At 45.2% G+C, this 26,518-nt stretch overlaps 1 protein-coding gene across 1 annotated transcript in view; it reads left to right on the top strand.

Moving 5' to 3' along the window:
• The window catches only part of DMRT1 (doublesex and mab-3 related transcription factor 1), a 154,896-nt gene that overhangs the window by 57,585 nt on the left and 70,793 nt on the right, over nt 1-26,518 (top strand). Inside the window, exon 3 of the mRNA XM_082403693.1 lies at nt 15,000-15,283. Coding sequence (XP_082259819.1) covers nt 15,000-15,283 — 284 coding nt within the window. The remainder of the gene's footprint in view (nt 1-14,999; nt 15,284-26,518) is intronic.

The following is a 26,518-nucleotide window of genomic DNA, read 5'->3' as shown; positions in this document are numbered from 1 at the left end:
TTTTTGTTCTAGTTCTGTGAAAAATGCCAGTGGTAGTTTGATAGGGATTGCATTGAATCTGTAAATTGCTTTGGGTAGTATAGTCATTTTCACAATGTTGATTCTTCCAATCCAAGAACATGGTATATCTCTCCATCTATTTGTATCATCTTTAATTTCTTTCATCAGTGTCTTATAATTTTCTGCATACAGGTCTTTTGTCTCCTTAGGTAGGTTTATTCCTAGATATTTTATTCTTTTTGTTGCAATGGTAAATGGGAGTGTTTTCTTAATTTCACTTTCAGATTTTTCATCATTAGTGTATAGGAATACAAGGGATTTCTGTGCATTAATTTTGTATCCTGCTGCTTTACCAAATTCATTGATTAGCTCTAGTAGTTTTCTGATAGCATCTTTAGGATTCTCTATGTATAGTATCATGTCATCTGTGAAGAGTGACAGCTTTACTTCTTCTTTTCCTATTTGGATTCCTTTTATTTCTTTTTCTTCTCTGATTGTTGTGGCTAAAACTTCCAAAACGGTGTTGAATAATAGTGGTGAGAATGGGCAGGTTTGTCTTGTTCCTGATCTTAGTGAAAATGGTTTCAGTTTTTCACCATCGAGGATGATGTTGGCTGTGGGATTGTCATATATGGCCTTTATTATGCTGAGGAAAGTTCCCTCTATGCCTACTTTCTGTAAGGTTTTTATCATAAATGGGTGTTGAATTTTGTCAAAAGCTTTCTCTGCATCTATTGAGATGATCATGTGGTTTTTCTCCTTCAATTTGTTAATATGGTGTGTCACACTGATTTGCGTATATTGAAGAATCCTTGCATTCCTGGGATAAACCCCACTTGATCATGGTGTATAATCCTTTTAATGTGCTGTTGGATTCTGTTACAGGCTAGTATGTTGTTGAGGATTTTTGCATCTATGTTCATCAGTGATACTGGCCTGTAGTTTTCTTTCTTTGTGACATCTTTGTCTGGTTTTGGTATCTGGGTGATGGTGGCCTCGTAGAATGAGTTTGGGAGTGTTCCTCCCTCTGCTATATTTTGGAAGAGTTTGAGAAGGATAGGTGTTAGCTCTTCTCTAAATGTTTCATAGTATTTGCCTGTGAAGCCATCTGGTCCTGGGCTTTTGTTTGTTGGAAGATTTTTAATCACAGTTTCAATTTCAGTGCTTGTGATTGCTCTGTTCATATTTTCTATTTCTTCCTGGTTCAGTCTCAGAAGGTTGTGCATTTCTAAGGATTTGTCCATTTCTTCCAGGTTGTCCATTTTATTGGCATATAGTTGCTTGTAGTAATCTCTCATGATCCTTTGTAGTTCTGCAGTGTCAGTTGTTACTTCTCCTTTTTCATTTCTAATTCTATTGATTTGAGTCTTCTCCCTTTTTTTTTTTTTTTAAAGAGTTTTTAGTGTCTTTTTTTAAAATTATTTATTTATTTATTTATGGCTGTGTTGGGTCTTCGTCTCTGCGCAAGGGCTCTCTCCAGCCGCGGCAAGTGGGGGCCACCCCCCATCGCGGTGCACGGGCCTCCCACCATCGCGGCCCCTCCCGCTGCAGAGCACAGGCTCCAGACGCGCAGGCCCAGTAATTGTGGCCCACGGGCCCAGTTGCTCCACGGCACGTGGGATCTTCCCAGACCAGGGCTCGAACCCACGTCCCCCGCACTGGCAGGCAGACTCCCAACCACTGCGCCACCAGGGAAGCCCTCCCTTTTTTTCTTGATGAGTCTGGCTAATGGTTTATCAATTTTGTTTATCTTTTCAAAGAACCAGCTTTTAGTTTTATTGATCTTTGCTATCATTTCCTTCATTTCTTTTTCACTTTTTTCTGATCTGATCTTTATGATTTCTTTCCTTCTGCTAACTTTGGGGTTTGTTTGTTCTTCTTTCTCTAATTGCTTTAGGTGTAAGGTTAGGTTGTTTATTTGAGATATTTCTTGTTTCTTGAGGTAGGATTGTATTGCTGTAAATTTCCCTCTTAGAACTGCTTTTGCTGCATCCCATAAGTTTTGGGTCATCATGTTTTCATTGTGATTTGTTTCTAGGTACTTTTTGATTTCCTCTTTGATTTCTTCAGTGATCTCTTGGTTATTAAGTAGTGTATTGTTTAGCCTCCGTGTGTTTGTATTTTTTACAGATTTTTTTCCTGTAATTGATATCTAGTCTCATAGCGTTGTGGTTGGAAAAGATACTTGATACGATTTCAATTTTCTTAAATTTTCCAAGGCTTGATTTGTGACCCAAGATATGGTCTATCCTGGAGAATGTTCCATGAGCACTTGAGAAGAATGTGTATTCTGTTGTTTTTGGATGGAATGTCCTATAAATATCAATGAAGTCCATCTTGTTTAATGTATCATTTAAAGCTTGTGTTTCCTTATTTATTTTCATTTTGGATGATCTGTCCATTGGTGAAAGTGGGGTGTTAAAGTCCCCTACTGTGATTGTGTTACTGTCGATTTCCCCTTTTATGGCTGTTAGTTTTTGCCTTATATATTGAGGTGCTCCTATGTTGGGTGCATAAATATTTACAGTTGTTATATCTTCTTCTTTGATTGATCCCTTGATCATTATGTAGTGTCCTTCTTTGTCTCTTGTAATAGTCTTTGTTTTAAAGTCTATTTTGTCTTATATGAGAATTGCCACTCCAGCTTTGTTTTGATTTCCATTTGCCTGGAATATCTTTTTCCATCCCCTCACTTTCGGTTTGTATGTGTTCCTAGGTCTGAAGTGGGTCTCTTGTAGACAGCATATATACAGATCTTGTTTTTGTATCCATTCACCCAGTTTATGTCTTTTGGTTGCAGTATTTAATCCATTTACATTTAAGGTAATTATCGATATGTATGTTCCTATTACCATTTTCTTAATTGTTTTGGGTTTGTTATTGTAGGTCTTTTCCTTCTCTTGTGTTTCCTGCCTAGAGAATTTCCTTTAGCATTTGTTGTAAAACTGGTTTGGTGGTGCTGAATTCTCTCAGCTTTTGCTTGTCTGTAAAGGTTTTAATTTCTCCGTCAAATCTGAATGAGATCCTTGCTGGGTAGAGTAATCTTGGTTGTAGTTTCTTCTCCTTCATCACTTTAAATATGTCCTGCCACTCCCTTCTGGCTTTCAGAGTTTCTGCTGAAAGATCAGCTGTTAACCTTATGGGAATTCCCTTGTGTGTTATTTGTTGTTTTTCCCTTGCTGCTTTTAATATTTTTTCTTTGTATTTAATTTTTGATAGTTTGATTAGTATGTGTCTTGGTGTGTTTCTCCTTGGATTTATCTTGTGTGGGACTCTGTGCTTCCTGGACTTGAATAACTGTTTGCTTTCGCATATTAGGGAAGTTTTCAACTATAATCTCTTCAAATATTTTCTCAGTTCCTTTCTTTTTCTCTTCTTCTTTTGGGACCCCTATAATTCGAATGTTGGTGTGTTTAATATTGTCCCAGAGGTCTCTGAGAATGTTCTCAATTCTTTTCATTCTTTTTTCTTTATTCTGCTCTGTGGTAGCTATTTCCACTGTTTTATCTTCCAGGTCACTTATCTGTTCTTCTGCTTCAGTTATTGTGCTATTGATCCCTTCTAGAGAATTTTTAATTTCGTTTATTGTGTTGTTCATCAGTGTTTGTTTGCTCTTTAGTTCTTCTAGGTCCTTGTTAAATGTTTCTTGTATTTTCTCCATTCTGTTTCCAAGATTTTGAATCATCTTTACTATCATTATTCTGAATTCTTTTTCAGGTAGACTGCCTATTTCCTCTTCATTTGTTTGGTCTGGTGGGTTTTTGCCTTCCTCCTTCATCTGCTGTGTGTTTCTCTGTCTTCTCATGTTGCTTAACTTAGTATGTTTGGGGTCTCCTTTTCACAGGCTGCAGGTTCGTAGTTCCCATTGTTTTTGGTGTCTGTCCCCAGTGGCTAAGGTTGGTTCAGTGGGTTGTGTAGGCTTCCTGGTGGCGGGGACTAGTGCTTGTGTTCTGGTGGATGAGGCTGGATTTTGTCTTTCTGGTGGGCAGGTCCACCTCTGGTTGTGTGTTTTGGGGTGTCTGTGAACTTATTATGATTTTAGGCAGCCTTTCTGCTAATGGGTGGGGTTGTGTTCCTGTCTTGCTAGGTGTTTGGCATGGGGTTTCCAGCACTGTAGCTTGCTGGTGGCTGAGTGAAGCTGGGTCTTGGCATTGAGATGGGGATCTCTGGGAGATTATTGCCGTTTGATATTACGTGGAGCTGGGAGGTCTCTGGTGGACAAGTTTCCTGAACTTGGCTCTCCCACCTCAGAGGCACAGCCCTGACGCCTGGCTGCAGAACCAAGAGCCTGTCATCCACACGGCTCAGAATAAAAGGGCGAAAAAAAGGAAGGAAAGGAAGAAGATAAAATAAAGTTATTAAAATAAAAAATAATTATTAAAAAAAATTTTTGTAAAGTAATAAAAAAAAAAGAAAGAGGAGAGCAACCAAACCAGAAAACAAATCCACCAATGATAATAAGTGCTAAGAACTGTACTAAAACATACAAACAAACAAACAAAAAAAACGGACAGACAGAACCCTAGGACAAATGGTAAAAGCAAAGCTATACAGACAAAATCACACACAGAAGCATACATGTACACAATCACAAAAAGTGAAAAAGGGAAAAATATATAATATTGTTGCTCCCAAAGTCCACCTCCTCAATTTGGGATGATTCGTTGTCTATTCAGGTATTCCAGAGACGCAGGGTACAGCAAGTTGATTGTGGAGATTTAATCCGCTGCTCCTGAGGCTGCTGGGAGAGATTTCCCTTTCTCTTTGTTAGCTCAGCTCCTGGGGTTCAGCTTTGGATTTGGACCCTCCCCCGCCCCGCTGCATGTAGGTCGCCTGAGGGCGTCTGTTCTTCGCTCAGACAGGACGGGGTTAAAGGAGCAGCTGATTTTGGGGCTCTGGCTCACTCAGGCCGGGGGGAGGGAGGGGTACAGATGTGGGGCGAGCCTGCGGCGGCAGAGGCCGGCATGACGTTGCACCAGCCTGAGGCGCACTGTGCGTTCTCCCGGGGAAGTTGTCCCTGGATCACGGGACCCTGGCAGTGGCAGGCTGCACAGGCTCCCGGGAGGGGCGGTGTGGAGAGTGACCTGTGCTCGCACACAGGCTTCTTGGTGGCGGCAGCAGCAGCCTTAGCATCTCATGCCTGTCTCTGGGGTCCGCGCTGATAGCCGCGGCTCGCGCCCGTCTGTGGAACTCATTTAGGCTGCGCTCTTAATCCTCTCTCCTCGAGCACCAGCAAACAATAGTCTCTTGCCTCTTAGGCAGGTCCAGACTTTTTCTGGATTCCCTCCCGGCTAGCTGTGGCGCACTAGCCCCTTCAGGCTGTGTTCACGCAGCCAACCCCAGTCCTCTCCCTGGGATCTGACCTCCGAAGCCTGAGCCTCAGCTCCCAGCCCCCGCCCGCCCCAGCGGGTGAGCAGACAAGCCTCTCGGGCTGGTGAGTGCTGCTCAGCACCGATCCTCTGTGCAGGAATCTCTCCGCTTCTCCCTCCGCACCCCTGTTGCTGCGCTCTCCTCCGTGGCTCTGAAGCTTCCCCCCTCTGCCACCCGCAGTCTCCATCCGTGAAGGGGCTTCCTAGTGTGTGGAAACCTTTCCTCCTTCACAGCTCCCTCCCACTGGTGCAGGTCCCGTCCCTATTCTTTTGTCTCTGTTTTTCCTTTTTTCTTTTGCCCTCCCCAGGTACGTGGGGAGTTTCTTGCCTTTTGGGAGGTCTGAGGTCTTCTGCCAGCGTTCAGTAGGTGTTCTGTAGGAGTTGTTCCTCGTGTAGATGTATTTCTGATGTATTTGTGGGGAGGAAGGTGATCTCCACATCTTACTCTTCTGCCATCTTGAAGCCGTATCGTCTACAGTCTTATTTTTAAAAGAAAGTTATAAAAGCAGAATCTAAATCCCAAATCTAAAGGGGGCTGGCCTTGGGCAAACTTCAAAACTGACATCCCTCTGTTCAGCACCCTTCCTGCCAAGAAAAAGACCCTGATAAAGGAAGTCCCTACCCGTTAAGTTGTTGGAATACAGTTCAGAGCAGACTTCTTTTTTTTATGTTTTATTGGAGTATAGTTGATTTACAATGTTGTGTTACTTTCTGCTGTACAGCACAGTGAACAGAGCAGACCTCTTCTGTGGAGACCTAAGTATATGGACACAGACTATCAAAAATGCTCCTAATGTAAAATTTTCTCAGTGTGAGAAATACTAAGAAGATTGGAGAAGGGATTCCCCATAAGATCTCTTAGAATAGAACACTGGGTGGAGAGGAAACTCTTTGGGCATCTTCTCTCTTCTTCCCTCATCCACTCCCAGCAGGAGCTCTGCCGCTGGCCTGTGTGGCCCTGCGCACCCCTCCGGTGTGCCAGGCGGTGTGGACAGACCCTCAGACTGACTCTGGCATCTTGCGAATGACAGGAAATTCTGAACTGGCCTACAGAGAGAAAACCTCTTTCTTGGCCACGAGATCGGCCTTCACGGCCATGAGACATTTTCTGGTAAAGTCAGAGATGTGGCATTTTCTCCATATCTGGTGAACCCTTTCCCTCCCGGGTGTCCGGGGAATCCTGTGGCACACAGTGGGGGAGGCTGGGAACCGGGAGCAGAAACTGTGACCGGGAACAATGGCAGGTGCCACGTGTGTGAGGTGGGAGCTGCCGGGATGCCGTCAGCTGCTCCCAGGGACCGCACAGCGAAGCCTGCGCTTTACGTGGCAGTCTTCAGATCCAGTTAAGATCTTTCCTTGGAGGAGAGTCTAAACTCCGTAACTACTGTGCCAGCAGCACCCTCATTCTCATCCCGTTGGGACCCTGAGCTCCTTCTGCCCTGCTCTGCAGGCTCCTCTGACTTCCCAGAAACTTTTTTGGTGCCGTGTCTCCTTTCGTTGCTTGGAATTCCTTTCTCTCTCCTTCGCTCTCTCCTCCTTTGTTTAAAAGTTTTCTAGCAGGAAAACCTTCTCTGATCCCTTAAATTCTCCCTTGCTCTTCATCAACACAAAGAGGAAGCTCCCTGAGGGCAGGGTTAGGCCTTTGCTTATATTCGGGGCATTCCCTGCCCGGCACTTTGGGAGCTGCTGCACACAATAGATGTGCTTGTTATTGAGCTTCTCAGTGGCCGCGGGGCAGGATGTTTCAGATCTCGGCAGCTCCCTTGGGAGGCCTGAATTGCTTTATTTTCTCCGTTGTCCTCCATATCTCTTGCTTGTTTTCTTTGATCTGGTCATGCTCATCTCTCTCTCTTTCCCTCTGTCTCTCTCCCTCCCTCCCCACCCCCCTTTCCGTCTCCCCCAGATCCTTTTGCATCCCACACTGACTTTCACACACCTTTGAAACAAACCTCTCTGGGTTTTAAAGGCCAACTTCCGGTTCACTTTGTTAATGCAAAGCCTTCACCCTACAAAGAAGAGTGACCTTGATGCATTCCTCCAGGACCAAATTACATTAAAAAAAAAATTCCTTGGGAAAGAGGAGAAATGGACTGTAACATATTCCCTGCCTTGTGGTCGAGAGTGGAGAGTGATGTTAATGAGCCAGCATCAGCAGAACTTGTACTTTGAAGGCTGGACTTAATTTCGCCCTCCTGGCCACACAGTTTTTGTGTTTTCCCATAGCCTTAGTCAGTCTCTCCTTCTGTGTGTGTGTTTCAGAATCCCCCCCTTACTGCTGGGCCTTGCAGCGTCAAGGAGTACGTCTTTGTCCCCCAAGGTGCGGCAGGTTGCCTCGCAGACATAGGTGCTCAGTAAGCTTAGTGCTCTGAACATGAGTTGTTTCTCCGGAATCGGGGGAAGGTGGCAGCTGTGATGATGGCCCCCGTCCACCATCACGGTCGACACTTAGTGGTGTGAACAGTAGGCACGCTGTCGCCTCAGTCATCAGGCCTCTCCTGCGCTAGCTCTGTTTTAGCTCGGAAAACCCACCCAATCCCTTGGTCAGGATGGCGAGCTTTTCTTCTTGGAGCTGGACGAGTGCTCCGAGGGGCCAGGCATCAGCTCACAGACCGACTTTTGTCCCCATGTATCAACGTCTCCCTTTGGGTTCTTTCCCTTGTAGGGGAAGAGTCCTGAGGCTGATTCCTCAGTTTTCCCTAAATCTAGGAAATGTCAGGAGCTGATTAGTCTGGACATAGGGTTGCCCTGCGGTAAAGACTGCTTAAAAACAGGGAGCTGAGGAAGCCGCCTTGTTCCAACTTGTTCCAGCGAGCGGCACCCCACTGTCTCCTCCAGATTCCATGACATGTCATCAAACAACATTGTCTTTTCTTAAGACCTTAATTTTCCTTAAAAAAAAAAAAAAAAAAAGGATGGAGACAATGACTTGTACTTCAGCTGTACCTTCCTGCCACTCAGCACAACATGTTAGTAGCTGGCGGGTAATTTTGAGATCTTGGACTTAGCAGTGCACAATTCTGCCTGGTTAACACTTAAAACTAGAAGCTAAGTAGGACAGGCACCATGCAAGGGATGGGGTTATGAAGAAAAATAAAACCCGGTACACGTAAATCTACCACTTACATGAGATGGCTGTGAATCATAAATTTTGGTTTCCTATGTGATCTTTCATATAGAAAACTGGGGCGTTTGGTTTTGTCGTTGAAAAGGGAGTATGGCTTCAGGTTTGCACATAAAGGACACAAAGTGCAACAACTCTGGGAATCTTGACACCAGACAAGAGTGGGAGAAAAAAACCTTCACATACCTTAAAATGAATTACTGGTTAACTACTATTAATATGCCATGGGCCCGGAGACCAGCATATAACACTGCAGGATCAATAAGGGTATTTATCAAGTGTGAGTATTGATCTCTCAGGAGGGAGTGCATCATATTTCACACTGCATATGTTAGTGCAAAAAAAAAAAAAAAAGTAGCAGAGAGATTGGGAAGCCTTATCAAAGAATGGGACGTGTTGAAGGTAAATAAATGTACAGAGCCACAAATCGGACCATTGCAATAAGAAGACATCGATTCTCTAGGCAACATCTCTGCAAAAGTCTCTGTTGGATGATTGCTGCTGGTCATTTTTCCAGATAACATACTTCTCTGGGCACTGCTTCCTTTCTTAGCTGTTGAATCCAGACCTCCTGATCTTTCTTCCTTACAGCACACATTAGGACTATTCCAGTCATAAGTAACAACGCTTAAAACAGCTGGCTTCGTGCTTTCATTTGCATCTTGGCAGAGGACTTAGGGGTTGATAATTCCTATAAGGGACCACTGGTTAAGGAGCAATCCCATTTTCTTGGAACAGTGCCACTGTACTTTCTCTTATTATGAATATCATTGTTAAGTCACCTTGACCGGTTTTTATTCTAGAAAAATAGTGAGATCCAGCTTAAGAATTTTCAGCAGACTCATTAAGGTGTTTGCTTTTCAGTATACTGCTCTGGTCTTTGTAGCTAGTCATACTGGCCTTGTGGTTTAAAGTACACACACACACACATCCTATTTCAAATTTTGTACGCTTTGTATATTTTGTGGCTTGTGAGTTGGAAATCTTTCAGGTTTATAGTCAGTTAATAGTGACACTTGGCGTGACTTACCAGCTCAGTGGTGAAGAGACTGTCTCCAGTTACTCTTTGGGGAATTCTGCTGTAGCAGAGGTTGGAGAGATGGCACAACCTGCTTGTATTCTTACTCTGGGTGAGAGCTACGTGTTCCTCCTCAAACTGGAGTGAGTAAAGTATGATCACTCAGCAGTGGAGCAAGGACCTGAAAGGGGAGCTGGGCGGCATCCCTGGTCCCTGGATGACAGGTGTTAGTAGTGTAACGTGGCTCTTTGAAGGGCATTCCCGGAAAACCAGACATACCAGTAATTTTCATGTAGTTCCTTTTTTCCCTTTACTGCAGGCTCCCTGTGCGAGCTTATAGTTACCTCTTATGGCCTGGAGAATTTAAAGAGCCTCTCCATTCTAGTCTATAGACCACACACATATCTAGAAGAGACTGTTCTAGCCTAGTCTATTCTTCTACCTCCTTATTCTAGGTCCTTCTTTTGTGCTTGCATCAGACTGATTTTCCTAAAACATTTTTATGTTACTCCCTTGCTCTGAAAACTCATCAACTCCCTAGAGCTTGAGGGGCAACCAGAAGCCCTTGGCTGGGATTCACATGTAAGGCCTTCCACAGTTTGTCCCAAAAGTAAGTTTCCAGTCTCAGCATCCACTGTCCCCTGACGTGACCTCTACACTCCAGCCAGGCTCATCTGGTCAGTGTCCCTGGAACGTGTCTTGTCCTTTTCCTCCTGCATTATCCTGTTGATACTATTCTCCTCTCTTGATTGCCTCGCCACCCTCACCATCTCTGAATCACCTCCATCCTGACTCACGTCTCCACTGCCTTTGCTGATGGTGACATCTGCCTATACTGTCATCGTGGCCATTGGATCATTACTTGTAGGATCCTCAGTCTACACCTAATTTTCCCGAATAGATGGGACCCTCTTAAGAAGAAATGAAACATTTTGAATATTTCTTTGTGCCTTTTACAATGTCTGGAGCAAAGCTTTGGACAGTTGTTATATGATAACTAATGAATTAATCAAACGTAAGTACCAAAATACACCTTAAGGGGATTTCCCTGGCGGTCCAGGCCTTCCAATGCAGGGGGTGCGGGTTCGATCCCTGGTTGGGGAGCTAAGATCCCACATGCCTTGAGGCCAGAAAAAAAACAAAACGTATTTAAAACAGGAGCAATACTATAACAAATTCAATAAAGACTTTAAAAAAAATGGTCCACATAAAAAATTTTTTTAAAAATCGGCCACACTAAACAAAAAAACAAAAGAAACACCTTAAGATCAAGAGTAAATGATTTCTGCGTTACCTGCTCCTCTTGATAGTCCAGAAGCCTTATGAGGAATAGTATAGTTTGTCACTATACTAGCACTTGAAAGGGTGAATTAAGCTTTTGTGGTTAGAATAAATGAAGAATGTCTGGGTGTGAGCCATGAAAATCAGAACCATCTGGCAGCAGTATACACACAGTACCCACAGCTTGTGATCCAAGCTCTGCAGTGATTTCTGTAGAAGCCCAACTTCTTTATTCAGTGGAATTCATTTGTATGCTCTTACTTGATAGCCAGTCAGGGCTGTCACAGTAATGCAGTCAGGAGTCACATCTTTTTAGGGATAATTTATAGAGCAGTTGCTTTGAATCTTTAAACTAGTGGTTCTCCATCTTTTGAGCGCATCAGAACCTACTGAAGGCTTTGTTATAACTCAGGTTGCTGGGCCAGCCCTCAGAGTTTCTGATTCAGTGGGTCTGCGGTGGGTCCGAGAATGTCCATTTCTACAAATTCCCAGGTGATGCCAATGCCACTGATTCAAGGACCACACTCTGAGCACCGCTGGATTAGACACATAATTTGATGGATGTTTATTTCAGCCTTGGGAAATTTCCACTTACTGGTAGCATGCACATAAAGGCTGGGAGGCATAAAGATGTTTTGAACATTGACCAAGAATTTTAATTTGGAACTTTAAAATACGGTTTGGTGGTTTATGAAATAAGAATTTGGTAGTTCCACATGTCCCTGGAATGGATGCCCTCTCCTAGTGCTTTTTAAAATGTCACTTTCTGAGAGTGCTTAAACATTTTAAGAGTCTAAAATATTTAGGCATTTACTCTCATAAAGCTCAAATGATTTTTATTGTTTATTTAAATGCTAGTATGAATCAAAACTTTTCCAACATGTATCTTAATTTATTCTGAAAGGTCATCATAATTTGAAAGAGGGAATAAAATATGGGTAAGTAGAAAAGTGATCGCATGTTAATTACAGTCATCTGTAGCAAAACAAATCCTTGCTTTGACCTGATGTAGCATTTTATTTGAGGTTTACTTTGAAATTTATTGAAGCCATGCTCTTGGTACCTTGAGGATTATTACTTACTGACAACATTTTGTTTCTGGGTAAACTGAGGGCTGATTAAAGGTCCCAACTAAAGTTATGATGTAGAAATTCATGAACCTGTGCCCTGATCTGAGAACGCTCGTGTCTTTGGGTTTCTGTTTAATTCTTTACCTCCTACTGTATTTTGTTTTCTTTATCAAGAAGCTTGCTTTTGAAGGGCAGGCCCTAGGGGTATCCAGTGTTTTTCAACTGCAGGGATGGGGATGAACGTCTAAAATGCCTTCCTAAAGGCCTATGAGATTGTATATGGATGTCCCACTAATGCTTATGACTGGGTGGTAAGAGTATGCCATTCATTCCTTTTCTGATTTAAATAACTATATAATTTATCATTTTTTGTGAAACTTGTATTGCTTTTGTAATCAGGTTAACATAAAGACATGACATTGAAAACAAAAGAGTTAGATACAGAAAACCATCTGTTTTGCCACTACATAGGGGTTTAAAATAAGAGATAGACCAGTGGGAAAGTTCAGGAGGAAAGAATTGCAGGTGCCTTCTCCAGACACAGGTAGAGTGATGGAATTGGAACTTTTCATCTCGTTAGTTGGGAAGAGGAGGAGAGAAGAAAGGAAAGAGATGTATAATAAGATAGTGGCCCTGACAATGCATCGCCAGGAGCCTGAGGTGGACGGACTTGCTATCCTGTCAGAGAAAAGAGACTTCAGCGCTGACTATAAAATGAGGCTGTAGAAACACTTTTTGTTGTAGATCTCCCCCAGACCTTCCAGAGCATGCACGTTTAGCCATGCCTTCCCCACATTCAGTCAGAGGACACTTTCTGAGCACCTGCTCTGGGCCACGTGTTGCTAGTCCTGGGAATTTCTCTCCACAGGCTTCTCCCTGCCTAGGTGTGTTCAGCCCTTCTCTGTGTTTTAAAAATGAAATAACAATATCTTATTACTCCTTGGAGCTTCTAGTTTTTCCTCGTATTTATTTTGATGACAGGCTACTTGAAAAAACGCTGTTCATTGATCCCTTCTGCAAATATTTACCCCCAGGTGTCCGGCAGCGTGCTCAGCACGGGGGATGCAGGGCGGCGCTGCTCGCTGGGTTGTCCCTTCCGGCCGGAGAGAAGGCTCTTCGCCGCCGTGTTCATCTGTTGCCTCATCGCTCACTTGCTCCTTTATCTCTCGAAGGCTTCTGCTTCTCCAGCACTGTGCTAAAACCACAGGGCCCTAAAGACCCAGCCCTCTGTGGGTCTTTTCCAGAACTCGTTTTGCTTGATCTCTTAGCAGGGTCGACCCTGCAGCGTGCCCCTCTGCCATCCCTGTCGAGTTTGTCCTCTGTGACCTTGCGTCCTCTCCTCCATTCTCCAGGGCTCTGGCCTTGGCGCTCTTTTCTCCTTTCAGAACGTGCTCTTCCGTAACAGCTCCCTCCTCTTCCCGGATGTGGCCAGCATCTCCAGGCGGTGACTCCTGATCTCAGCTTCCAACCTCAGCCTCTCCCATGAGTGCAGGTGTCGAGTTTCTCGGCCTGGCTTCTCTCCCCCATGTCCGTGCCCCTCTGGCCCCTTGCGTGATGAAGCAGACTTAACCACCTGCATCTCTGCTGCCACCCCGGGCCTCCTGCTCTTCCTCTTTGGCTTTTCCTGCGTCTCGTGTCCTGATGCCCCTCAGTCCTGCAGTTCTCTTGAGCTCGTCTCCCCCCCTGTCTCTGGTATTTGCAGTCTGCTGGGTCTCTCCCTGACGGCTTCAGCGGCTCCTTGGTGGCTCTCCCTGCCTCTGGGCTCTCTTCCCTTAGCTTGTCTTAAGAATTGCCATCAGTTGAATCACTCCAAAGCACAGCTCTGATCCTCTGTGCTCCTTGCTCAGGTATCCTCAGTGGTTCCCACCACAGCCTGGAAAGAGTTCAGAGAGCTGGCCTGAGGCTTCCCCTCGCCTGGCTGCAGCCCGCCTGTCAGACTGGCCCTCTTTTGCCCTTTTCGCAGTTCTTAACCCGGCAGCCCTGTCCATCACTCCCAAGGTCCCCTCCCACTTTCCTGCTTCCATCCCTTTGTCTTTGCTGCCCTGTTCTCGGTACTCTCTTTTTCTCATTTTCACCTATTTCCTACTCCTCTTTTAAAGTACAATGCAGGTGCAGTGTTTTTCTATGACGGTCTCTGTAATTCCTTTCTAGGTTGCATGTCATCTTTCCAGCCTTGGAGTTTCCATAGAAGTTTATGGGTATTTCTGTATGAGAGTCCTTGTTATAATTTGTAATCCCATCATCCATCCTATACTGTAGACTCCCAGTGGGCAGGGGCAACCTGATACCTTGCAGCCATTTTAGGCACTTGGCCAACTCTTAGAACATTGTTTAATAAATGTCTACTGGAGAGATGACTTAGGAGTCCATTCAGTTGTTTATTGGAATTGACAGCTTAACATCTAGACCCTGGGTCGGCAAGCTTCAGCCTGCGGATCACTTTGGCCCACTGCCTGTGTTTGTGAATAAAGTTTTATTGCAACACAACCACGCAGCAGCCTGTACATTCTGCAGAGGAATGGCCACAAAGCCTAAAATAGTTACTAACTGACCTTTTACAGAAGTTTGTCTCCCAGGGTCTATACCATTGTCCAGACTTCAGGATTCAGTATCAGCGGTTAGAAGGAAGTGAAGGAAACAATGTTCTATTAAACTCTTAGCCTCTTGCTTTGGCTCTCGGATATATCTGTGTGGGCATACACGTAGAAAGGGCACTAGGATTTTTTATTACTTTATTTAAAGTGAAATACTGTTAATTTTGTTGTAAGACTGTTGCAGACAACCAAGTTAACTAGATTTGATCTCTAGTTTCTTGACATTAGGATAGGAATGTCTAGGTAGAAGTTAGACGTGGTCAGGCTGTATGTGATTAAAATGACCCCTGCCTAAAATGTTTTTGGTATTCTCAGTAAAAATAATCACCAAGGGTCTGCCAGCTGTGCCGCCAGAGTCACGCCAGCCTTAGGAGCCCTGCTGTGTTCCCACCGCAGGAGGAGCAGCACACCCAGGGGCCTTGGTCTGCAGCTCTGCGGATCTTGAGGAGGAAGGCCATGCGTCGGCAAGGTTTAGAGGTAAAGTTCTGTAGGCCCCCATATTAATACCATGTTGTCTTTTTCTTTCTTTCTGTTTTTTCTTAATAGAGGGCCGGGTGGTCATCCAGGATATTCCTGCTGTCACCAGCAGAGGGCACGTGGAGAACACACCTGACCTCGTTTCCGACTCCACCTACTACAGCAGCTTTTACCAGCCGTCTCTGTTCCCTTACTACAACAATCTGTACAACTACCCGCAGTACTCCATGGCCTTAGCCGCTGACTCCCCCTCCGGGGACATGGGAAGCCCTCTCGGGGGCTCCCCTGTGAAGAACAGCCTTCGGAGCCTCCCAACCCCTTATGTGCCCAGTCAAACAGGAAACCAGTGGCAGGTAAGATGTTACCAGAGAGTGAACTGGGTATGTGAAAACCACACAGGTAAACACACACTCACAGATGCGCATGCCCAACTCAGCACACATGTGTGCCATTATGCAAAACGTGTAGAAAGTTTTCACTCTACCCATAACATCATTTAACCCCAGAGGTTGACTGCAAGGAATTGTAAAGAAATATGGATATATTTGTTTCTGTTTTCAAATTTTACCTTTCTCATCCTTCGATGTCATTTTGCATAAATACCCAGTTGGCCAGAATCATCTTCACAAGTGGCTTATGTAAGCAGCCCCATCTCCTCTAGCCTTATCCCCACTCTTTAGAACAGCTTAGAAAATGCTGGATGTGGCCTTCTGGGTGGCAGTAATCCCAGTGATGAATTTTGATCCTGGAAGGGAGATGTGTTCTGATCTGTATGTTTGCATGGAAGGAAGGTGAGAGAAGAACTAGGTCACTGTTGTGCTGGGCCAACTTGAGAGCATTTTCAGCTGGGAATGGAGGTCAGTCTTTCATATGCTAAGTATGTGCTTCTGAAAGAGTATGCCATCAAGAGCTTTTAATATTTGGGGTAAAACAAAGCATTTTGCATTATGAGGGAATGTTTATTCCGCACTGTTCTGCTTCCTCAGTTTTCACCATTTCTATCATGCCAGTGTATCATCAGCAGAGTCAAGGCCTGGAAAGCATTCACAGGCTGGATTACCATGCTGTGGGAGTGTGCATGCATGAGCACTTAGACTCTGCTCCTCCAAGCCCCCCTCCAACTGTGAGATACCAATTCTGCGAGAACTGTTCTCATTTTGGATGCATTTACTGTGCTTGGGCTTTCCCAGCTAGGCTTTGATTCCAGCACAGTGCAGTGTATGTATGTGGGAGTTTAGGGTAATTGACTTTCTTATACTCACTTTTTAAAAATGTGCATTGATGTTTTCCTCAGAGCAATTCTATTCCATTTTGCATTTGTAGATGTGGGGAAGTTGTTGATATTCACATCACCCCACTTTTTGGACTCTCACACTAGCCTTAGGGATCTGGCTTCCTCGGCATGTTAATGTGTCAGCTTTAATTCCCTGGGCTGATCATCTTCATAAGTTTTCTATACATTTTATTTTTAGAATCAGACTTTTAAAAAAGGCGTTGGAACTGAGAGGTGATATGAGTATAAAGGAAATGCGATGATTTATGGATCTTACGGCTGGACCCCTACAGGCCTTTCGGAGTGCCAGTTGGATTTTATGATTTGGGGCAGGTTTTAGGTTGATTTCTGTTAGAGACTCTCCTCTAAGAAAGGAGAAAGAAGTATCTTATAGTTCTTAAAAAACCAGCTCATTCTACAGATTCCCATGAGCCGGGGACTACTGCTGGAGAGTCCTGGTTTTCTGGCTACTTTCAGGCTTTAAGGAGAAATTAGGGAAGGTCTCTGAACCTGTTGGCTTATGAGGAAAAGGATGAGAAAGAAAATTCATAAGTGTTTTCTGAAAGAAAGAGAACTCACGATCAGCAGCATCAGAAATCTTCTAAGTTAATTTACCCTCCCACTCTGTCAGGGTCTTTCCAACGGTGTAAGATGGCTGACACACTAATGTTTGTTCTTAACTCCACCTGGAAGACCTGGGGAGGGTGTAGCAGAAGTCTTGGGTTTCCTTGGAGGTCCCTTGCCAAGGTCCACCCTCTGGGGGACCAGGGACAGCCACGAGGGGACATTCTCTCGGGCAGCAGCGTTGCCTGGTTTTCGAGTGCTGCCTCAGCCGCTGTGTACAAGGAGAGATCCCCCCAAGGGCAAGTTCTTGTACCCCTGCTGCCAAGGGTGAGAGGAAAAATGTTACCCCAACTTTCTTAGTCATGTGGGGGGCCTGCAGTCTTGATGCTGTTGGCGCCTTTTCTAGAACCACCGCTTACTAGACTGGAGAGAGGGGCCCCTGGTTAGAGGCCCAGGAGAGAAGCCGAGGCCTCATTTAACATAAGCGTTTGTTTTCAAGGAGTTCTGGCCTCAATCTATTTCCTAGTCAGTTTCACCATTGGTAATATATTCCCATCTAACAAATTATTTTGCAGAAATAGGTCCTTCTCTGCTACTGTGGTTGATGCCTGTTCCTCTTAGTTAGTAATAACACCCATCCTGATTGTTACCATTTGTGGAGCCGTGAATCCTCCCCGCAGCCCTGGGAGGCAGATGGTATTGTCCCCTTTTTACAGGTGAGGACATGGAGACTCAGAGGGCCACCACGGTCACACAGTCACCAGATGGAGAGCTGGAGTTTGAAACTATAGCTGTCTGGCTCCAAAGTGTGTTTCCCAGCACCGTCTGGTTAACACTGGGTCTGCAACAGACTCGGAGCTACAGAGACGGCCATCAGTTAAGTACGAATACTGACACCCTCTTTAGCTCTTTAGGGCTTGCAATTCCTACCTGTGTCCTTTGCTTTTTATTGGGGGTCTTCTTGGATTCCTCTTCTGATTGTCTCTCCTCACTTGTGGAGGTTGGAAAATAAGCAGAAACTTCTAGAACAGTGCTGAGGTGTGGTCACTTCAGATAGCAGAGAACAGAGTCCCTGACACTTTTCCTGAAATTCTCGGTCTTGGCCATTAGTGTTTAAAATATGCTGAATTCTTTGCAGTTTGGAAGTTGCTTTTGGAATCTGCGTACAGATTTTCTTTTTCTCTTTTTTTAAAAATAAATTTATTTATTTATTTATTTATTTATGTATTTATTTATGGCTGCATTGGGGTTAGTTGCTGCGGCGAGCAGGGGCTACTCTTTGTTGCGGTGTGCGGGCTTCTCACTGCAGTGGCCTCTCCCGTTGCGGAGCACAGGCTCCTGGCGTGCGGACTCAGTAGTTGTGGCATGCGGGCTCAGCAGATGTGGCTCGCGGGCTCTAGAGCGCAGGCTTATTAGTTGTGGCGCACGGGCCTAGCTGCTCCGCGGCATGTGGGATCCACCCGGACCAGGGCTCGAACCCATATCCCCTGCATTGGCAGGCAGACTCCCAACCACTGCGCCACCAGGGAAGTCCTAAATTTATTTTTTATTTTATTTATTTTTGGCTGCGTTGGGTCTTCGTTGCTGCGCGTGGGCTTTCTCTAGTTGCGGCGAGCGGGGGCTACTCTTCATTGCGGTGCGTGGGCTTCTCTTTGTTGCAGAGCACAGGCTCTAGGCACGCGGGCTCAGTAGTTGTGGCTCGCAGGCTCTAGAGCGCAGGCTCAGTAGTTGTGGCGCATGGGCTTAGTTGCTCTGCGGCATGTGGGATCTTCCTTGACCAGGGTTTGAACCCGCGTCTCCCGCATTGGCAGGCGGATTCTTAACGCCTGCGCCACCAGGGAAGCCCCCAGATCTTCTTTGAATGTGATTTCATAAAACATATGTAGGCACCCCTGCAGTGTGTGTGTAACATGAAAGGTGATCCAAACAATTGAGATAAGGGGGCCTGACCACATGGCCTCTCCATCCCTTCTAAGTCTGACTCAATCTATTTCCTAGCCAGTTTCACCATTGGTAATATATTCCCATCTAACAAATTATTCTGCAGACATTTTACGAGTCTGTGGATTAATCTTGTAACCAGACCTGACCCCGAGCTTGACTTACAACCTTATAGTCAACACCCACAAAAATTATTTCTCTTGGACCTAAACTCTAATGTTAAAAATAGAAGAGCCAACATCCATATAAGCCATCATTTTGCAAAAGGACAGTTGAAAGTCAGTCCAGTGATGGTCAGTCAGTCCAGTGATGGTCAGAGCCGAAATGGATCTTACAGAGGTCCCTTTCACCCCCGTCCTGCTGCAGGGAAGACTGAGATCCGGAGCTGGGGATCTGCTCCGCACCCACAGCTAGTTGGGGACAGAGCCTTGTCCAGAAACCAGGCCTGTAGATTTAGGGAAACAGTACTGTGTGTTTTGAGACACACGGAGTCTGGCGCTTGGAGTTCTATATTCAATTCTAACTTGTGATTTAACTGTTCCGTAGCCTTGAGGAAAATACTTAACTGTCTGAAACTCAGTAGTTTTGTCTGTCAAGTGGGCATAGTACCACCTTCACAGAACTGTTGCCTGAATATATAAGGCAGCATAATGACTGAAGTGTATGTGGAAGTTTCTGTGTGTACCAACAAATGCGATGCTGATATTAACTTCTTGTGAATTTATTTCATTAACCATTATTTTCTCTTGGCCCTACTCTTTTTTGAAATCTATTTTAATTTTCAGCCTTTTGTTCATATGTATTTTAGTTAGCTACCTCCGATCCCCTTTGTAATAAGATGGGGTATACATAATGCACATTTTTGTTATTGTTGAAAGACCATGACGTGAATATGGACCGAGTAGGAATGTATACGGAGTAATTTTTATCAAGGATGGGGAAGAATTTGATCTACTTAGGAAATTGAAAACTGGAAGCATAGACAAAGATTATGGTGTAAAATATGTCTATTAAGATGTATGTGTTATAAAGAAGTATTAAATAGAAAACACCTACAAATAATACTTATAACCAATGTTTAAGGGATAGGTACTGTACAGCTCACTTTTTCACCAAGTCGCTATGGCAGAGGTTTAGGGAACAGTGATCTGGGGCAGGGCCTCCCCCTGACCTTGCTATTCCTGTTGTTTCAGGAGGGCGCCCTGGCTCTGCTCTTCAGACAGTGCCTTGCCCTCTTCTGGTGGAAGCCTCCTGGGGAGGGCAGGGGAGGGATCCTCTCTTGGTTGTAGCCATGCTTTCCTGTCTCCTTTTGGAAGGTGTCCCATAGCTGCGCCTGGAGGTCACTGAGCTGGTCTGTCTCACTAGACCTTCCCCCCCACCCGGTCTGACCACAGCTCTACCTGAAGGGCCTGAATCTTAGGCAACATCTCCTCCATCTACTGTCTTGACTCTGTTGCTAGGACCCGACTTCCCTTCTGACTCTTCACCAGAGCGATAACTTTTATGTTATCCTCCTTCCCTTGCTGCTTTGGGTAACAGTGTGTTTGGGGGGAGCAGCATGAAAAGTTTTCAGAACAAAGAGCTGCTTTGTGATTCCTAGAAAAAATCGACTCTAGTGGAGATTGTCATAATTTTTTAAAGCCAGACTTCTTAGAGATTAGTGGGGAGGGTACTGAATTATTTACAAAAAGAAATCATTGACTTTTTATTGTAGAGTTGAGATTTCCTGTAAGTCTCCCTATAAAGTCATGCAAGCCACGGATAATTATTGAGCACCTACTAAGTAAAAAACCTAGTTAAAGAAAAAAGAAAAAGCTAGAGCAGTCAACTGGGCCAGCATCCCAGAATCCCAAGGCTCTTTCGTGTTGACGCCCTGCATGCATGCTGAGAGCTGCTTTAATCGCTTTGGGTCTGTCTCCAGCCTCTGCAGATTTGTGGCCCAATCATAGATTGCTGTCATGTTGTGAAACAGGAATAACATTTGTGACACTGGAACAAACTCAACGATGAATGGCTGGTTCCACTGACCAGCAGCTCAATTTCACTTCTGCATTTAATTGCCTGCAAAAGCTGTTCATTGCCTGGTGCACTCCTTCACGGCAACATTACCTCTTAAATAAACATGTTGTACCCGGTTGACAAGGGAGAGGTACATATCAAGTGAACAGAAATAAATATGGGAGGACTCCGAGCTGCATCTGGGATCTCCTTTCAGTCCCCCTGGTGGGCACCCCCTTGATTGGCTTTTCTGAAGCTTGTGCCACCAGAGGTGGAGACAACCGTTCCAGCCACAGTTGGGGTGAGGGCACATGGCAGCAGAGGTGATTCCTTCCTTCTGGTCGTTTTTTGGGGCTCAATCTGAAGTGTCTCAAGATACGGTGGCCCGTTTATGATTATGCACCTCACTGGAATGCATTCGATTATTAAATAAACATGCATCCAGGTCCCACCATGTGCTAGGGATCTACCACTGAACCAAATGGACAAAAATGCAAAAAGTAGGTCTTGGGGGAAGGCTGTTATCACTTGGTACATGAGAAGGAGGTTGGGGATCATCTAAGTGCCCTGGCTTTGAAACTGAGACACAGGCAGGCAGGAAGTCAGAATCTGACCTAGGCCTTGGAGCACGGAGAACGGCGCCCCTTGTGGCCATTACTGGGATGGGGCCCAGCAGGGCACCTGTAAACGCCGCCCCTCTTGACTGTGCTGCCTGCCCGCTGTTGTTCTCCGTCCTGTACGAGCAGCCTGCGGGGGCCCTGGTTTTCACACTGCCTCCTCTTTTTATGAGCATGGTTCAGTCGAGCCTGTTAGCTCAAAGAGCTAAGAAGTGACTTCTGGCGCGTGTGCAGTACGGGCACAGCTGCAGCGCCTCCGTGTCTGTGCCCTAGGGTCCCCCAGGAGGGTCCAGAGGTGGGGTGGGGGGATAGGAGGCCGAGGCTTAAACCGGGCTCCCACTCCCAGGGAGACAATTATAATAGCCAACCATTAATTAGTTAAACCATTAATGTTTAATATTTCTAAATTTTAAAGAACGGTATGTCAGGGAGAAGGTAGTAGAATGCAAAATCCACATCAATTTTGATGACGAAGTAGGGGACTTCAGATAAATTTTGTGCTCACCTCAGGCCAGTAAGCTGCACCACCAGGCCCCCGGGGTAATGTGCATCTGGTCACCTCAGTGTACTGGGTGATGCTGGCTGAGAAAGAGCAAGTGACTCCCTGAGGACCTGGGGCCTTTTTTCTCTGGGTGAGGTGCTCTCTCTACAAGCGCTCAGGTGGTCCTCTAGGCTGCCCCTCCAATCCCATCGCCCCCTTTGTCGGCTGAATAAACTAGCCCTGCCTTCCCTTCTTAGAGCAAACTGGTTTTTGGCCACTATTTGTTGGTGAGCAGACACTGACAGGCTTTTTCCTCTGGGAAGAAAAAGTTCTCAAGCATGTAGAAGAGGAATTTGTAAGGCTGCGTTCAGTTTAAAGCATGTAAAGGAATCTCTTTCCTCAGGAAAAGGAAATTAAATTAGATGTGGTATTTGCCTTGGGCTATTAGGGCTAACCCCCTCCCCCCCAATTTGTTTTTTAAAAGGGAATTACAGAGACATACATTTCTGTTGATGTTGCTATAATGTGGTGTATTTATTTTGTATCCGTCTACTTTTGTGAACTCTGTAATTCTAATAATTTTGTAGGTGCTTATTTTAGGGTTTCTAGATTAGATAGTCATTTCATAGAAAAATATTGATACTGACATTTTTCTTCCCCCTAAATACCGCCAAGTTCTAATTTATGTTCTTAGTGAATTATTCAGTTTAGATACCAGTGGTGGACAGCTGGTGTCATCTTGTTCCTTATTTTACTGGGAATGTGTTTTGCACTTCACTGTCCTGAATGCAGGCTGTTACCTGTGCTGGTTTACAGAGAAATGAGGAAAAAAAGGACAAGGGTTTTTTTCTTACAGCTAAATTATCAATTCAAAAAATTGTTTTTATCGGGCCCGTCCCTTTCCAACACTTCTTCAATGAAATGAGGATTTTTTTTTCATAAATGCCCTTACTTGGCAATATAAAAAGTTGGCGACTCTGTTCCTGTCTCCCCTGCCTCCTTTTTCAAAAGTTGTACTAGTCCAAAGACCAGAGAGAGTCTGGAAACCAAGGCCCTGGCATTGTGTCACCATGACAACAGCGGAATTCTCTGGGGTCTTCAGTGTGCTGTCTTTAGCAGCTGTCTCAACCTCACTCTTTCCAGACAGGATGTTTTGGTCTTTTCTTATCTTTTAATCTCAGCCCTGTTAACGCCTTTATGCTAGTTCAGCATTTTGTGGGGCTCCCTCACGTGCACCCCAAGTAGGTCCTGCTTTCTGGGACAGTGAGGACACAGGGATTGGGCTTCCCATCTCAGAAGACCAGTCTTGGAGAATCTTCCATTTAAATGTAAAAGTCATTACAGACCACCGGAAGTTTAAAGCCAGTGACGTGAAGGTGTCAGGCTTCCCAAAGTTTGGGGTTGCATTGCCTCTACTATAAACTTTCCCTTAAATGGCCTGTCAAGTCTTAGCCACATCTGCAGTTTTCTCTTCTGAAACATAATTCCTCATTAGGTTCTTCTCGTTTAAGAAGAAATAGTAAACCCAGTTCTCTTGGGCCTTTACATCATATTCCTACATCTGCAGGAGACAAGCTCTGTTGGCCAGGGCACCTGTGGGGCAGCAGTGGGCCTGGGCACGCTGGGAAGCCCCCGGAGCTTTGCAGCACGGGAATGCAGTCCTCTCTTTCTGTTTCTAAACGACCCCCTTGTGGACACGCACTGTCACAGAGGAATTGCTATCTTGTCACGTTCTAGATGAGTACAAGCCGTGGGCATCACAGGCATCATCTGGTTTTTATTACACCTTTCCTGGAAGGAATGGTGGTTTTCTTGCACAGATTATGAAAATTGAACGATTTGCATGCTTTGATCCTGCAAGAGGGCTGGTTGTTTGCAAGAACTGGTGCCAGCGATAACAATATTCTTGGTGACTCTTGGTCTGGAACCAAAACTAAGGGAGGTGGTGGGTATTTTAGTAGCTGAGCACAGATGGTGAGAGGTGGGGCTGAGGAATGCTCCTTCACTGCAGCAGTGCACACGAGAGTCATTTTTGCAGAGTATTTTGGTTAAAAATGTGTGGATTACGGAAGAAAATGGAACTGGCCTCTGGAAACCTGGGCACTGGTGGAGGCAGCTCTGACTCCGAGAGGATCTCGGGGAGGGGTTGGGCCCTGGCCCTCCTAAGGGATTCTCAGCCCAACTGAAGCAGTCCAGTAGCATCCCAGGAAATCCAGATGGAGGGTAACCTCGGGTCTTAGGACCCTTTGGGAGACTCCAGTGATTCCTGGGCCGTCCTGCAGGGTCACTTCTATTCTTACATGAGTTCAGTTTAATCTGGACTGAGTTGGGAAACCGTGGAAAGGGCTGGCCTGCTCCAGGGACTACTCCATGATTCAGCTGAAGGCAGAAGGAAGGACATTATCAGTCTCTCGTGAGGTCGTTACACAATCCGATCTCTGACACAATAGCATCGGGTTAGTAAATGATATAGTCATTTGGGGATTCTGTAATCTGCTTGAAAAGTAGATAATTAGGTCACAGTTTTTAAAAGCTTTCAGATTTGATTTAGTTAGGCTGCTGGCCAAAATCTTATCTATTTCCATTTGCCTTTTTAGTTTACTTTTTTTCCTAAGTAGATGTGACTATGATATAAAATTAGTTGCTTTTCAGAATGCTTGTGTGTGTGCATGAGTGAGTCTCAGATTTCGTGGGAGTCCATATTTGTGTGGCCTGGTAAGTGGCCCTCATTAGTTGGATAAAGACCAAAATCAAGGGAATGCATAATAGAGGCTGATTTGCCCTATTTTTGGAGATATATTAGGAATATGGTAGTAGAAAAATAAAAAGAATAGGGTTATGAAAAATCTCCATATTACAGAGTGTGCATAAGAAACTCCTTCGCGTATTTATCATTCATACCTCGAGTGCCAGCTCTGTGCCTAGCCCTGCGCTAGACTGTCCCCTCCAGTGCCAGCTCACAGTGGGCGGATGAGAGAAAGGACACATGTAATTCTCTGATCGCCACTGTGGTCAGAGTCTGGAGGTTCCCAGGGAGCTGTGGTGCTTGTGGAAGGTGGGCCCTGTGCAGTGCTGTGCCCAGGGACGAGGCGAGGCGGGGTGAGGACAAGTATTTTATCACTACTGTCGTTTAGAATTGCCACTGCTTGGTGATAAGTAGGAGCAGGTTGACTTAGTGAGTTTTATTATTTTAAAAAGTGCTCTACTCCCTTACGGCCTGCACCCAGGACGGGTTGCTGTCAGCGCCCCCCTTCTTGGGAGACCCCTGATCCCGAGGGCATCTCCTTGAGATGCACAACCTCCTGGTGGGGGGAGTTGGTAAGAAGATTGAGGAACAGGGAAAAGGGGATTATTTCCTCATTTCATTTTTCATTCCTTTTCACAAACACTCTTTTTGGCAATTCTTAGCCAATACTGAGAGAAGGAGGCAGACGTAAGCATTCTGTGTCCTGGGTACTGGTATGCAACCAAAAAGGGGAAGGAGCGTTTTCTCTGTCTCTGTCTCTCTCTCTCTCTCTCTCTGTTTGATGGTGTCAGTGTAGTTTCTTGAGTTGGTTTTTCAACTTATTTAAACGTGAAAAGTAGAAACAATTCAGACAATGGATTTTTCTTTCAAATATCAAACATTTATATACTTAAAATAATTTTTGAAGTATGTAACGGGCAGATTTTTCTGTCTCCCTCTCTATTACTAGGTCCCTGACATACCTGTAAAAGGGCTCATGTGGTAACAAACCCAAAAGAGGGGTCCTTGGGCGTGACCACCGCCCTGCACTGAGGCCCACACAGCGGGAGACCCTTAGGGGAGGGAGGGGTGCGACAGGACAGTTACTGGACAGCCTGGTGCTGGGCCCTTCATACCTGCTGCTCCGCTCAGCCCTGAAACACGGCCGCGTCGGGGATTGGTATCCACTTTTGCGGGTGAGGAAACTGAGGCTCAGGGAGGTGAAGTAACCTGCCACATCACAGGCTGGCAAGTGGGGGGCTGGAGCTGGAACCCGGGTTTGCCTGGCTGACTACAGAGGGGGCACGTTTGCCCCCGCCTCTCTGCCCTCCTCGTGGGACAGCGCACATTTCTTGGTTTTCCTGGTATGAAGCCCTGAGAGGTGTTATATAATGTTTTCTTACATCTTACGATATAAGATATTATAAGATATGACATCTTACAAAATGTTTTCAGAGACTTGACATGTTAGATAGGAGGAGACTTCTAGTCCTGATTGTATTAACCACATTTAAGTCACACATACATGCACTTCTGTGTGCTTTAAGGCAACAGATGTTTGGTCATTCTTGTGTCATTTGGTTACTTTGAGGTGGGCTCTCCATCACGGTTTTGGAGTGGGAAGCACCTTTCCATGCTACTAACACACCGTGAATTGAGTGTGCTGTGCCCATCAACGGTCACCAGCCTGCATTCCAGTTTTTGATGCCAGTTTGGGTAAAGTACATGTGTGCATGTGCTTATTACACTTAGAAGGTGGCCCCAGACAGGCTCACCTTGCCCTCCAAGCAGTCTGTCATGTTCAGTACTCATAAGATCCCCTTCATACTGCTGATTTATGCTAAAAGTATCCTAATGTTTCTGACAGCTCATGTGTGACATGAATATAATCCATATTTCTTCGAGCGGCTAATCCAAGTGGCTTATTTCCTGATACTGCTGATAGGGCTATATCTCTTGGTGTCTCCGCCATTGAGATTCTGATGGTAA

The sequence above is a fragment of the Balaenoptera borealis genome, assembly GCF_965194805.1.
Source record: "Balaenoptera borealis genome assembly, chromosome: 8".
Taxonomy (NCBI): Eukaryota; Metazoa; Chordata; class Mammalia; order Artiodactyla; family Balaenopteridae; genus Balaenoptera; species Balaenoptera borealis.
The sequence above is the reverse complement of the archived record's forward strand: the minus strand, read 5'-3'. Positions and strand labels throughout refer to the sequence as shown.